Source organism: Triturus cristatus, chromosome 7, assembly GCF_964204655.1.
Source record: "Triturus cristatus chromosome 7, aTriCri1.1, whole genome shotgun sequence".
In the NCBI taxonomy this organism is placed as follows: Eukaryota; Metazoa; Chordata; class Amphibia; order Caudata; family Salamandridae; genus Triturus; species Triturus cristatus.
Genome location: NC_140590.1, coordinates 1,881,115,549 through 1,881,130,438, shown reverse-complemented (window position 1 = coordinate 1,881,130,438; position 14,890 = coordinate 1,881,115,549). Strand labels below are relative to the sequence as shown.

At 52.0% G+C, this 14,890-nt stretch overlaps 1 protein-coding gene across 5 annotated transcripts in view; it reads right to left on the bottom strand.

Annotated features, from left to right (window-relative positions):
* CLCN1 (chloride voltage-gated channel 1) overlaps window positions 1–14,890 on the bottom strand; it is a 1,161,279-nt gene that overhangs the window by 604,819 nt on the left and 541,570 nt on the right. For 2 of the 5 annotated variants that reach the window (XM_085620354.1, XM_085620353.1), the window contains exon 1: window positions 2,252–2,564. The exons of the other annotated variants lie outside the window; for them this stretch is intronic. In XM_085620354.1, coding sequence (XP_085476480.1) covers window positions 2,252–2,464 — 213 coding nt within the window. In that variant the 5' untranslated portion in view covers window positions 2,465–2,564. Of the gene's footprint in view, window positions 1–2,251; window positions 2,565–14,890 lie in introns of those variants that run through there. 5 annotated transcript variants of the gene reach the window in all.

Here is a 14,890-nt window from a genome sequence, read left to right as displayed (position 1 = left end):
TGACCCCCAGGAGAGCAAACACCCCCACACCAAGCAAACACCAAACCCAGGGGTGAAGGCCTCCAGAGACCCCCAGGAGAGCAGACACCCCCACACCAAGCAAACACCCGAGCTCTGGGAGGAGGCCACCGCTGGGGCGCAAGGCCACAGCCCCGATGCCACCCACAGAGGCCAAGGCTGGTAGAATGTGTTACAAAGACAGGACAACGCAATCCCATGGCACGAGCCTGGGTAACAGAATCAACAGAAGTCAATGCCAACGAGGGAGTCAATCAAAAAACAGAGAGCATACTTATTCCAGGTATTTAGGCATGTATGATATATGACGCAGTGAGTTAAATCATAAAAATGAAACACAAACCACATTAAAGAAAATACATAAATCGGTGCTTCGGGCGATGCTGCGTTGATGTAATCATGGAAGGCGGGCCCAGCTGCCCAGCACCACAACTCAGCGTGCAGCAGGGTGTCACGTGACCACATTGATAGCGTGTCGACAACATGCATCTATCATGCACCCCCACCCCCCACAGCCCAGTGACCTGAAACGGGGCTCACTGCGTGTGCGTAAAATACAACCGCGTGCGGCACCCAGACCCCCCTCCCCAACCCCGCAGAGGCACAGGCTCAGCATTTACGCTACCTGCCTTCCCCTCTCCATAGTGACACAGGCCCCCCCTTACACTGCCTGCCGTCCCCTCTCCGTAGTGACACAGGCCCACCCTTACACTACCTGCCTTCACCTCCACATAGTGACACAGGCCCAACCTTACGCTACCTGCCTTCCCCTCTCCGTAGTGACACAGGCCCAACCTTACACTACCTGCCTTCACTCTCCGTAGTGACACAGGCTCACCCTTACACTACCTGCCTTCCCCTCTCCGTAGAGACACAGGCCCACCCTTACACTACCTGCCTTCTCTCCGTAGTGACACAGGCCCACCCTTACACTACCTGCCTTCCCCTCTCCGTAGTGACACAGGCCCACCCTTACACTACCTGCCTTCTCTCTCCGTAGTGACACAGGCCCACCCTTACACTACCTGCCTTCCCCTCTCCGTAGTGACACAGGCCCACCCTTACACTACCTGCATATTCACTCTCTATAGTGACACAGGCCCACCCTTACACTACCTGCCTTCTCTCTCCGTAGTGACACAGGCCCACCCTTACACTACCTGCCTTCCCCTCTCCGTAGTGACACAGGCCCACCCTTACACTACCTGCATATTCACTCTCTATAGTGACACAGGCCCACCCTTACACTACCTGCCTTCTCTCTTCGTAGTGACACAGGCCCACCCTTACACTACCTGCCTTCCCCTCTCCGTAGTGACACAGGCCCACCCTTACACGACCTGCCTTCACTTTCCGTAGTGACACAGGCCCCTTACACTACCTGCCTTCACCTCCGTAGTGACACAGGCTCACCCTTACACTACCTGCCTTCCCCTCTCCGTAGAGACACAGGCCCACCCTTACACTACCTGCCTTCTCTCCGTAGTGACACAGGCCCACCCTTACACTACCTGCCTTCCCCTCTCCGTAGTGACACAGGCCCACCCTTACACTACCTGCATATTCACTCTCTATAGTGACACAGGCCCACCCTTACACTACCTGCCTTCACTCTCCGTAGTGACACAGGCTCACCCTTACACTACCTGCCTTCCCCTCTCCGTAGTGACACAGGCCCACCCTTACACTACCTGCATATTCACTCTCTATAGTGACACAGGCCCACCCTTACACTACCTGCCTTCTCTCTTCGTAGTGACACAGGCCCACCCTTACACTACCTGCCTTCCCCTCTCCGTAGTGACACAGGCCCACCCTTACACTACCTGCCTTCACCTCCGTAGTGACACAGGCCCACCCTTACACTACCTGCCTTCCCCTCTCCGTAGTGACACAGGCTCACCCTTACACTACCTGCCTTCCCCTCTCCGTAGTGACACAGGCCCACCCTTACACGACCTGCCTTCTCTCTCCGTAGTGACACAGGCCCACCCTTACACTACCTGCATATTCACTCTCCGTAGTGACACAGGCGCACACTTGCACCATGTGGAGCCCTCCTCCCCCCCACCCCCCACCAGAGACAGAGCCCCCCCCCTTACACTACGAGTCTGCTCCCTCCCCGCAGTGTGCACTTGTAGGGCACCCCTCCCCCCCCATCCCACTCCTGTCTCTCTCTCCATCCTACCCCCGGCTGACCTCTTGACCCTACCGCTCTCTGCCCACGGATCACCTTTTCATTCAGCTGAGGGTCGCCCACGGTGGCACCGGGCCCCTCCAGCGCCTCCGCCTTGGCTTCCAGGCTCCTCTCCGACGGGATTCCGTAGCTCAGGCAGTTCCTGAACTGGACGTAGTGGTACTGGGGGTCGTCGCCCCACCAGCCGTACTCGCCGGTCCCCTCCCTCGGGCTCCTGGCCTTGTCGGGGGCGTCGTCAGAGGCCGCCATTGCCACCGGCAGAACCCTGTAGGGACCCGTGGCCCTACGCCCCCGGGGGCCCCGCGTACCTAGAGGTTCCCCCCAGGTTGGGTGACTCCTCCTGGGGAAGGAAGGGCTGTTCTGCACTGATAAACCTATTTATAGCGCCTCGCTGGGGGCGTCACGTGGGCCCAAATCTGAGCTGCACTTGGCCGGAGTGAACTTTCCAAGGATTGAATATCAGGTGCGCAAGGAGGGATTCTGAGGAGTTATGGAGGAGAGCAAAGAGAGAGGGAAGAGAGAGCGGAGGGCAGAGCGAGAGAGGGCAGAGAGAGAAGAGAGAGAGAGGGGAGGAGAAGAGAAGAGAAGAGACAGAGGAGGAAGAGAGACAGATGAGAGAGAAGAGAAGCAGAGAGAAAGAAGAGAAGAGACAGATGAGAGAGAAGAGAAGAGAGAAGCAGAGAGAGAGAGAGGAGCACAGAGAGATAGGGCACAGAGAGAGTGCAGAGAGAGAGGAGAGAAGAGAGAGAGGACAGAGAGAGAGGAGAGAAGAGAGATAGAAAAGAAGAGAGTAAAGAGAGAGAAGAGAAAGAGAAGAGAGAGGAAAGAAAAGAGAAATGGGAGAAAAGAGAGAGAGGAGAAGAAAGAGAGAGGAGAGACGATAGAGATAGGAGAGAAGAGCAGAGAGAGACGGAGAGGGAGAGAGAGGTGAGAAGAGAGAGAGAAGAGATGAGAGAGAGAAGAGAGAGAGGTGAGAAGAGAAGAGAGAGGAGAGAACAGAAGAGAACAGATGAGGGCGGAGAACGAGAGGGATAAAGGAGGAAGAAAGACAGAGGCAAGAGAGAGAGGAGAAGAGAGAGGAGAGAAGAGAGAGAGAGGGCAGTAGAGAGAGAAGGGCAGATAGAGAGGGCAGAGAGAGAGGAGGGCAGAGAGGAGAGAAGGGAAGAAAGAGAGGAGAGAAGAGAGAGAGGAGGGCAGAGAGAGAGGAGAGAAGAGAGAGTGGAGGGCAGAGAGAGGAGGACAAAGAGAGAGGAGAGAAGAGAGAGAGAGGGCAGCAGAGAGAGATGGGCAGATAGAAAGGGCAGAGAGAGGGGAGGGCAGAGAGGAGAGAAGAGAGAGAGGAGGGAAGAGAGGAGAATCAAAGGCGGTGATGGAGGGGTAGGAGGGAGGCTCAGAGGAGGGCACAGCACCGAAGGAGGTGATGGACAAGTAAGAGCAATGCCTTTAGAGCTTTCAGTTGAGGCCGGACGCATGGCACATTTGGAGGGACAGATAGACAAGATCATGGAGGCTGGGAGATAGAGCAGTGTAGGGCCAAAGGAGGTAGAAAGAATAGCAAGGTTTGGGGTGAGCTGAAAGACTAGGGGGGGGGCTTCAAAGCTTCCACTTGGGGGGGGTAGGACCAGAGGAGAGAGAGAGCATGCTGGGAGAGTAAGGTGGCTCTCTAAAGATGAAGTGGGAAGTCTTCAAAGCTTCCACTTGAGGGGGGTAGGACCAGAGGAGAAATAGCATGCTGGGAGGAGGATGGGCCTGGAGAGGAGAGGTGGGAAGTCTTCAAAGCTTCCACTTGAGGGGGGTTAGGACCAGAGGAGAGATAGCATGCTGGGAGGAGGGGGGGGCTGGAGAGGTGAGGTGGGAAGTCTTCAAAGCTTCGACTTGGGGGTATAGGACCAGAGGAGAGATAGTATGCTGGGAGGAGGGTGACCCTGTAGAGGTGAGGTGGGAAGTCTTCAAAGCTTCCACTTGAGGGGGGTAGAACCAGAGGAGAGATAGTATGCTGGGAGGAGGGGGGGCCTTGAGAGGTGAGGTGGGAAGTCTTCAAAGCTTCCACTTGAGGGGCGTAGAACCAGAGGAGAGATAGCATGCTGGGAGGAGGGGGGGCCTGGAGAGGTGAGGTGGGAAGTCTTCAAAGCTTCCACGGGGGTAGGACCAGAGGAGAGAGAGCATGCTGGGAGTAAGGTAGCCCTCGAGAGGTGACATGGTAAGTCTTCAAAGCTGCCCCTTGGGGGGTTGGAGGGTAGGACCAGACGAGACAGAGCATGATGGGAGAAAGGTGTCCCTGGAGAAGTGAGGTGGGAAGTCTTCAAAGCTTCCACTGGAGGACTGGTGGGACACACAGATGTCAGGGCAGGAAGGGGTTTGAGTGAGGTAATGACTGAAAGGTCTGGCAAGGGTAAGGACAGCAGGGAGACATTTGTGATGGGGAGAGGCTGAGGTGGGGAGAGGGTGATGCTCAAGTGAGGTAGCGCAAGAAGCAAACACAGTCGCCCACCCTTGGTCACATTAGCATCTTGTTGCTGCCTTTTGTGTCTAATGGCGTCATTACTGAGGTCTCCCATTATGCATGACCTGTGGTCGTGCCCGGTGCAAGGCCAGTGATGCCCGCGTCCATAAGAGGCCACTTCACGTGGAAGGAAGTGTGTGCTGGGGAGGGGGGGGAAATACCCCCGAAGCCCTGGAGTCAAGCACTCAGAGGTTGGAGGTGGTGAAGTGACCCTCGAGGCTGGGGGTACGGACCTCGAGACACATGCCCGTCTCCTGCCTCTTGGGTGGCCTGCAGATGCGCAGTGCTCTCTGGGGCACCTCGGCACCCCAGGGGTCTGCTACTTTTGCTGGTGAAGGGATTCCCAGATAAGATGTTATCTGTCACTGTTGACCCCCAGCAGCCCCTTCGTGTGCACCCCGCTGTCTTTACTTCCTGCATTTAGGTGCAAGGGAGAGGCTGCACTGGGGCTCCCAGGGGGACTGAGCCCCAAATCTGGGCAGTAGCGACAAGTGAAACACTAAACACCACTTCAACTTGAGCCAGGTCGATTCGAGCAAACATGCACCCCCAGGGCTCTTCATGCGTCAAAATGCCCTCTGACTTGGCGCTCCTTCCAAGCTCTCACCAGACAAGTTCCCTCCGTAGCAATATGACGTCAGGCCGCTTCTGACGTCATCCAATGTGTCCTCTGCTTGCAGACGTCATAGACGGTGCTCATCTCCCCCTTCTACGTATGCTCTAGTGCCTTGATGTCATCATTTTTCACGCAGCGCAGACTCCAGATGTGCCCTGCTGGGTTGGACAGGGGGTGGGGCTGGGTGGGACGCAGCGCCGAGCCCTCTCCAGGAAGAGTGCCTCCTTGGCGCTGCCCCCCTCCGGTGCCAGGCTCTAAAGGCTGCCTTGCACAGGATCACACGTCAGTGTGCGCGACTGGCACAGACTGCACCGAAGCACATCTTTCCAAGACAGACCCCTGTGTCCAGACAAAGATTGAAGGACCCGACACACTGGGTGTCTGCTGTGAACCTTACACACGAGCCATGCGCAGGTCTTTGAGAAATGACAAATGTCATCTTACTAACGCCGGGGTCTACAAAGTGTTGGTTTTTGACTCAAACCCGGGCTCGCTCCCTACCAGGTCGGGCTTTAACTCAGAACCCATGAGTGTGTGCGCGGTTCGCCCGAGTCACACCCCAGTAACGCCCCCTTCAACCAATGGACACCCCAGTAACGCCCCCTTGAACCAAAGGACACCCCCCCCAGTAACGCCCCCTGGAAGCAAAAAACACCCCAGTGACGCCTCCTTGAAGCAAAGAACACCCCAGTAACGCCCCTTGAAGCAAAGAACACCCCAGTAACGCCCCTTGAAGCAAAGAACACCCCACTAACGCCCCCTTGAACCAAAGGACACCCCAGTAACGCCCCTTGAAGCAAAGAACACCCCAGTAACTCCCCCTTGAAGCACAGAACACCCCAGTAACGCCCCCTTGAACTAAAGGACACCACAGTAACGCCCCCTTGAACTAAAGGACACCCCAGTAACGCCCCCTTGAACTAAAGGACACACCAGTAACGCCCCCTTGAAGCACAGAACACCCCAGTAACGCCCCCTTGAACCAAAGGACACCCCAGTAACGCCCCCTTGAACCAAAGGACACCCCAGTAACGCCCCTTGAAGCAAAGAACACCCCAGTAACTCCCCCCTTGAAGCAAAGAACACCCCAGTAACGCTCCCTTGAAGCAAAGGACACCCCAGTAACGCTCCCTTGAAGCACAGACCACCCCAGTAACGCCCCTTGAAGCACAGACCACACCAGTAACGCCCCTTGAAGCACAGAACACGCCAGTAGCGCCCCTTGAAACACAGACTCCACCAGCACACAGTGCATTGTGCACCCAGCAGGGGGCTCCTCTGCAGAAGAAAAGGGTCTGGGTGCTGGAAAGTTAACACCAGGTGCCAACGGGCATCGCTCTGGGCCGTGCAGGACTGCAGGAGATCGGGCCCATATCTTTGAACCTCTTTTGCCCCAGCAGTTGACCAGGGGTGTGCACAGTTGCAAAGTCTGTTAGCGCACTGCCTTCTGAATGTGTTTCACTTCAGGAGTTTGGTAACTTCCAGAGCACCTGAACTTTAAAAAGCGCATTGACTTTGCCAATGCTTGAGATTGGTGTTGGTTGTTTAGGTCTCGCCTGAGCCAGCGCTTTAGCGCTGCTCTGGCGAGACTTTTAGTAAGCGAGTTTTGGAAGTGCAAACAGTGGCTTTTCAGGCCTCCAGCTTGCGTTCCCGATGGTTGTGCACGCGCACAGCTGCTAGCCTGTAGCTCTCGCATGGCAGCCTTTCCTCCCCCTCTCCCACCCGCTCTTCCCCCTCCCTTACATGGAACTGAGCTCGAAGTAATTTACAAGCCTCTCCCACCCGCTCCTCCCTCTCCCTTGCATGGCAGCCTTTCCACCCCCTCTCCTGCGACACAACCGAGCTCGAACAAATTTACAAGCATGAATCGAACGAGTACTTTTCATTAGTACAAGAACGTGCCTTCCGCCGTAAATGTTTTTTGCCACTCTGACAATTATACCTGCAATTAGACTTTTTTTAGAAAACAAATTAGAGTCTTCTCTGCTAAAAATGTTGCGACACACTCGGAGACACTTCTCCCTCTCCCTTCCATAGAGCCATCCGGATTTATTATTACGATTCACAAAGACAAATAAATATAGTCTCTCCCACCCGCTCCTCCCTCTCCATTTACAAGCTGGATTTTAAAGTTTGGACACTACCTGAAAGTATTATTACAGTGCTTGACAGTGTATGAAACTTGCCACTCTGACTGCCCATTAGGTGTCATCCGGCTTTGCACTGATTCAGTTCCACCACAGATGTAACTGCTAGAGCCACTTATAAGCTCCAACAATGCACGCTGATGTTAGTTTCTTTCTGGTCATCATGGGCACCCTCCCCTTCTCCGACGACACAACTGAGCTCGAAGTAATTTACAAGCCTCTCCCACCCGCTCCTCCCTCTCCCTTACATGGCAGCCTTTCCTCCCCTTCTCCTACGACACAACTGAGCTCGAACAAATTTACAAGCATGAATCGAAAGAGTACTTTTCATTAGTGCAATAACGTGCCTTCCGCCGTAAATGTTTTTTGCCACTCTGACAATTATACCTGCAATTAGATGTTTTTTTAGAAAACAAATTAGAGTCTTCTCTGCTAAAAATGTTGCGACACGCTCGAAGGCACTTCTCCCTCTCTCTTCCACAGAGCCATCCGGATTTATTAATACGATTCACAAAGACAAATAAATATAGTTGTTTTGCCTTGCAGCACTTCATACAGTGCTCGTGGACACACAATTCACTTTAATTAGTATTTCTTGGTCTAGGTACACTTTATAAACTGTTTGTATTTTCTCGGCCATGGGGGAAGGATTAGTAAGTGCCACACACACTTTATTTTCATTCAGTACGTATACATTTAACGTCAGCAGGCCATGAAAGCGCAGGATAGGAAGGTTTTTTTTTTTGTTTAAAGCTGGCCTCGCATGGCAGTCTTTCCTCCCCCTCTCTCACACGCTCCCCCCCCCTCCCTTACTGCACGGAAGAGTTCTGTGACAGAACAGACAACAGGTGCCACTGAGATCGAAACCAGACTGAGCCTTCTGTCTTCCTCAAACAGCATACCTTATTTTAGCAACAGGACGCCGTATCCTGCAGAGTGATTTCTTTGATGAAAACGCCCACAGATGAATTCACACTCAAAGATCTACATTTCACTAACATCCACCTAGCTGTCTGTAGGTCACTGGCGCCACCTAAATTAACATACGAAACTAGATGAAAGAACGCAACAATTGACAGGATCAACCGACTGGCATAAAAACAAGCATTTGCAATGCAATAGGTCTCGCATTTGAAAAAGTGTAAGCTATTGGCATTGTTCATGACAATGCCTTTATCTATTTTATAAAACAAACACATAAATAAATGCCATTATCATTTACAATGCCAATAGCTAGTGTTGCATTATTATTAGCAATACCAACTGCTCACACTTTTTTATAATGCGAGACCTATTGCATTGCAAATGCTTGTTTTATATTGGTGGTGGGGATGTTGCTGGTGGAGGTATTAGTGGTGGTGGTTTTTATGTTGGTGGTGTTTGTGGTGGCGGTGTTATAGGTGGTGGTGGGGATGTTGCTGGTGGAGGTATTAGTGGTGGTGGGTTTTATGTTGGTGGTGTTTGTGGTGGTGGTGTTATAGATGGTGGTGGGGATGTTGCTGGTGGAGGTATTAGTGGTGGTGGTTTTTATGTTGATGGTGTTTGTGGTGGCGGTGTTATAGGTGGTGGTGAGGATGTTGCTGGTGGAGGTATTAGTGGTGGTGGTTTTTATATTGGTGGTGTTTGTGGTGGCGGTTTTATAGGTAGTAGTGGTATTGGTACTGGTGATGTGTTATTAGTGGGGCAGGTATTGAGGTGCTAGTATTTTAATTGTCGCTAGCAGTATTGGTCCAGGTGGTATTGTTTGTTACTGGTGGTGTGTTATTGGTGGTGTAGGTATTATTTGTTGGGGTATTTATTTTGTTGCTGGTGGTATCGGTGCTGATGGTATTGGTACTGGTGGTGTGTTATTGGTGGTTTAGGTGTGTGGGAACTGGCCCTTTCTGGTTGGCTGAGGCAATACCCCAGCCTGGTGATAGAACCTACCACTCTGGTGATTATACTCACTGTATATCCCGTGCTCACCCTTGGCTAGCTTCCCACTGAGCAGTCAGGCTTACCAGAGAGGCAAAGCATAGGCACAGCTCTCACTCCTGATAAATACCTTGAGCGTCACAAAAGAAACATTCACACATGGTGTATGTAAATAAAGTTTGCACTCAACACACACAATAATTAACACAACATGAACATCAGGTATTTCTGGGCATGAATCACATTTGGAAATGTTACTAGCAGTACTAGGCCCAACCGGGTTCAAATGACCTCAGTAGTATGCACACTTGGGAAACATGCTAATCTACACCCCCTCCCAGCATCCTTATGTGGTGTAACACGTTGGCCACCCCAGGCCCACCCTAGCAATTCTTATAACTCAATACCACATAGTTATAGGATGCACCCCAGGCCTTAATGGTATCAAAAATGTGTGCACACAGATAATTACAGCACTTTTAAACAGCACCGCGGTCCAAGGCCGCACGGGTAAAAACCAATATCAAACGTGGTGTTCTTTTGGCATGGAATCAACATGTAAAGCAACACCGCCGTGCAGTGTCATTAATACCAGGCAGTCACTCCCTCACACAAACACACTTAACACCTATACGCGGTGCCGTGGATATCAGGCAGGTCCGTATGTTGCGCACTCACACTCACACACACGGACGCAGCACCATAATGCGGTGCAACTGATATACGGCTGGTCTGTTGATAATACACATACGGACCCCGAGGCCGAAGCCCTCCTCCACCATTCAGCAAACCCCGACTAGCCTACACCCATGGACTAGAGATAAAATAAACCTTAAAACTGATACAAGGCTGATTGCGGCGGGAGTCAAACTTAGTGAGGGTCCCTGGTAAGAAAGTGGGGGTAGGTAACAGGGCTAATTAGGCAGCAGTCAACAAATGGGGGCTCGGTCACTACTCACGAAGTTCACCCGCGGAATGAGGAGCAGAAGCGGGCCGAGGGTGACAGTCATTCAATCAATGGATTCCACACTGTGGCTTCCAGCATCAGCCAAGTTCTGTGAAGCACAGGGGGGTCACACAGTCTCATGACCCGCTACCGATCGCTCTCTGGAGCGTTCCTTGGCCCAGTCAATTATTCTCATTGACAAGGCCTGATCCGGAAAATTCAACCTGGCAACATGAAGTCACCGGGGCTGGGTAGTTGGTCCGCCGCATTGAGGGCACAAAAGGAACAATCGATGAATGGAGGATGAAGCAGGGGAGCCTCTCGGAAGAAGGAGGCACCAGTCAGAATCATGTCATTCAAAGTAGCACCCAGGCAATCCGGGCACAACGGAACACAAATCAGCTCCTCACACCAGACAATTCTAATCACACACAACAACGAGTCGCAAATTCAGCAGCTCCCTGGAAATGAGGCACACGTGCGCTTTGTTACGAGTTGCATCTGACAGTTCCGGTCGCACACAAGGAAGAGTTGCAAACTCAGTACCTCTCTGGAAATGAGGCGCAACGTTTTGTGTGCGTTGATCTGAGTCACACCAGACAATTCCAGTTACACACAACAATGAGCTGGAAATTCTGAGCCTCCCTGGAAAGGATGCACAACATCTGGTGAGCGTTGTTAAGAGCCGCACCAGACAATTTCCGTTTCACACAATGAAGAGAAGCAAATTCCGTACCTCCCTGGAAATGAGGCACAACATCTGGTGCATGCTGAAATGGGTGGCACAAGACAATTCCGGTCACAGACAGGCACAAGACCAGCAGTGCCGAACAAGTTAGAATGTGGCATTCCTATGGGTACGCCCTCTCCTCCGAGGGTCACAGCCTGACAATAGGACACCACATCCAACGAGCATGCAGTCGGCGTGTCACACAATAGAGATGCAGCACGATCAATGAAGGGGGCCACGGGAGGTCCCGCAACCGGTGAATTCGCTCCCCACCAAAAAGATGCTTATTCGTGTTGAGGTCCCACAATGCACAAGCCACACTCCTTAGATAAGGGAAGGACTTTTGAAGCTCTGTACAAGGCAACCTGGTCTCCAGGCACAATACTTAGTTCCACACCCACGCCGTGCAACCTGTTGGGATACAGCAGATGATATGAGCACTTAAGAGAGCACCACTCTCCAGGTGTCACAAGTAAATGGTGTGGGTTCCTTGCAGGAGGTCTTTGATGTCCCTGGGACCTCCACAAGAGAACGGGGCGCAAGCCAACAAGCCATTGGAAAGCACACCTCAGGGTGCCACACAGCAGCAGGTAGTCAGCCCAGGCCAGCTTCTATTCAGGCAGGGTGCACGGTGCCCTAGAATGATAGTAATCCTCCTTGTGCACAACAGATTCCTCTGGCAGTGTGCACCACGCAGTTCCAGGATCTCCGGTCCCATGTCCCCACAAGCGTATCTCTGCCCTGCTGAAGCATGGCACCAGTAGATATACTACAGTGCACCTTTGAAGTAGGGGGTGGTTCAGAGGGTCACCTTTGAACCACAGATGCCCCCCCCTAAATTTCAGCGCTGTCTGCCACGAGGCAGCGGAATGCCCACATTAATCTTTAGTGTGATCGGAATCAGGACCCCAGAGGACAAGTATCAAAACCTCTTCCTCCAATTTATCCATCCAAGCCCTCAAATGGCAGAGGTCTGTCAATCCAGTTGCATGCCCAATGTTTATAGCTGTCCCTGGAGAATGCACGATGTGCTCCCCCAGCCTTCAGTCTAGACTGGAGTCAAAAGGCACACAAAGCTCTCATTTATAAGCCCATTGCACCTATAGTGCATCACTTTTTTTGACGCACCAGCAGCGCAATGGGCTTGTCCATAGTTACACGGCCTGGTAAAATCACCCTGCGTGACTTTTAACGGCACTGTAAATATGGGCCTGTAGGAGGCTGGCTTAGTATATGGTACATACTTTTTGAAGTGAAGCACCTTGCACTAATCCAGGCAACCCACATGGTGAATTTAATGGTCTTAGACAACCATAGAAAGCCCTCAAAGTGGTATCTGTGGAGAGCAGCCTTCAGGCTATTCTGGAAGGAGTGTTAAGCAGCTTGTTTTACCAGATGTAATCATGTAGTGTAGGTTAAACGAAAAAGAACCACACAGTGTCCATCTAAACATCTGTCTATTTATTACGCAACACTCACTAACACATTGGTATATCTCCTACTCTGAAATATCAACACAAATACACAATAATGCATCAATTGCAAATAAGGTAAGTGGCACAAAACACAGTGGTCTTCCGGGAGAGACCAAGCCATATACTAAAAAAGTGGAATGTGAACTGTGACGGAAGTCAGGTCTTTGGACCAGCAGACTCAGAGGAGCCGGGGACCCAAGGAACCACCCAAGGTAAGTACCCAGGAACCCCACAAAGACTATGTGCAGAGTGGAAACACAGACGTATGTCCAATAGAAGTGAACGGGAAAGTCGTGGTTGCAGTTTTGGAGAAGAAGGATCCTTCCCAGTGCACGCTGAAGAAACCCAGTGAAAGACAGAGGGTTGGAGAATCACCTCACCCGTGTATACCCCAGGAACCTGGATACCTACACCAGGGAAGCCATGTGCATAGGTGTCAAGTGACAGTGGAAACTGCCCCTCGAACCCAATGGAAGACTTCAGGAAGATGCCACTGGAGAAGATTGTGCAAGAGTACAGTGGAATCCAATGGTGGATTCTTGAAGTGCAGAGGGGACAAAGTCTATGCCACTCGGAGGTGACAAGGAGGCATGCAAGAGCAATGCCCACCAATGTTGAATGATTCAGAAGAGTTGGCGATGATCTTGTCGCAGCAGCTGAGGGAACCAAGCGATGCTGAGGAAAACCACAAGCTGCCCCATGCTGGAAGTCGAGAACCAGGGGGTCGGTGTCTTGGGGGGAGCACCAACAAGCCTTGGAAGCCGTACCACGGGCAGAAAGCGAAGAAGGTGCAACGTTGGGACCAGCAAGGTCCAAGTGACTTACCACAAGCAGGAGAGTCAGAGCAGGCCCCGAGCAAGCAGGGGAGCCTACTGAAGCAAGAGAAGACCCTTGGGAGGACCCACAGGCCTAAGGCACAGGAATCACAGGAGGACCTCGAGCAGCTCGCCGAAGATGAAGGCCCACGGTGCAGAGGATGCAGTGAGGACACTGATCTTGGCAGGAAGAGATGCTGGGGGCTGGAGCTTTTTGTAGCCTGAAGATCTCTGGAGTAAAGAGCCAACAAGCCTTGGCAATGGCTAGTTGCACAGGGGTTTGGTCCCAGCGGTTCGGACGAGGGATACTGGCATCAATATTGCAGAGAGGACAGGTTAGGCCTCGAGGGAGTTGCTGAACCACCACCTGTGTTGCTGGGCCTTTCGAAGTCTTTGGGACGCCAGGCAGAGCAGACCAGTCAGCTGCATTGCGGTGTCTGCAGATGCAGGGGAGTGACTTCTTCACTCCAAGGGAGATTGCTTCAGGTGTTTTTGATGCCCACAGGCCTGGTGCAGATCCTGGAAGAAGCACAGACAAGGATGACAAAGAAGAATTCCAGAACAGCGAGACCAGGAGCAGCTGGAGTCTTCCTTGGTGCAGTCTCGGTACCAGGCGAAGTCCAGCGAAGTCCAAGTGTCCAGATCATTGAAGAGTGGCGTGGTTTCAGGCTGGAGTCTTGCCCTCTGATGAATCTGAGGACCCACCCACAGGTAAGCCCTTTTATACCCGAAGAAAGTTGTTAGGATGACTCAGGGGTCCCTCCCAGAGGAGGGGCTTGACAGAGGGGAGGATAGTCCCATGTACTTTGTCCTGTTTCGCACCAGAGCAGGAGCCAAGGGCTCACTAACTGGCTCAAACCAGAGTATGCAAGGAGGGCACCAAATGTGCCCTCAAGAACAGCCTGGTGGAGCTGGCAAGCACCCCACCCAGCCCAATACACTAAGTCCTGTCTGGGAGGTGGTCCCACCTCCCTGTGACAGGAAACCTGTTGTCCTGCCTTCCCCTGTTTGAGATGAGCTGTGTGAGAAGGTGGCCTGATGTATGTTATGTTATGTTATGTTACTAGGTATTTGTTAAGCGCATGGCTACTCCCAAGAGTGTCCCGGCGCTAGTGCTTTCCACTAGTTCTAGTGGGCACCTTGTGTCAGTCCAAACAACCCCTTATGGTGATAGGTTAAAGACAACCTTTATTGAAAGCTATCCTAGTGGTAGCTATGGAGAGCAGCCTTCAGGCTAAGTCTTGAAGGAATGTAAAGCAGCTTGTTTTACCAGTCTATAATCTCTTGAATGATCAAATGAAAAGACAACCACACTAGGTATAAATTTAAAATATATCTATTTAGTATAAAACACACCCCTCTAGTCTCTTTATGAGACTGGAGTTCGAAGTACTTAGTTTACAAGTGAGCAAGCATCAGTAAAAGCACAAAGAGACGTTTGGGCCCTAGGGGCGTACCAAACCATATACCAAAAAAGTGGTATAAGAACCACGACTGAAAAAGGCACTAGGCCTATTGCCTCTAGAATC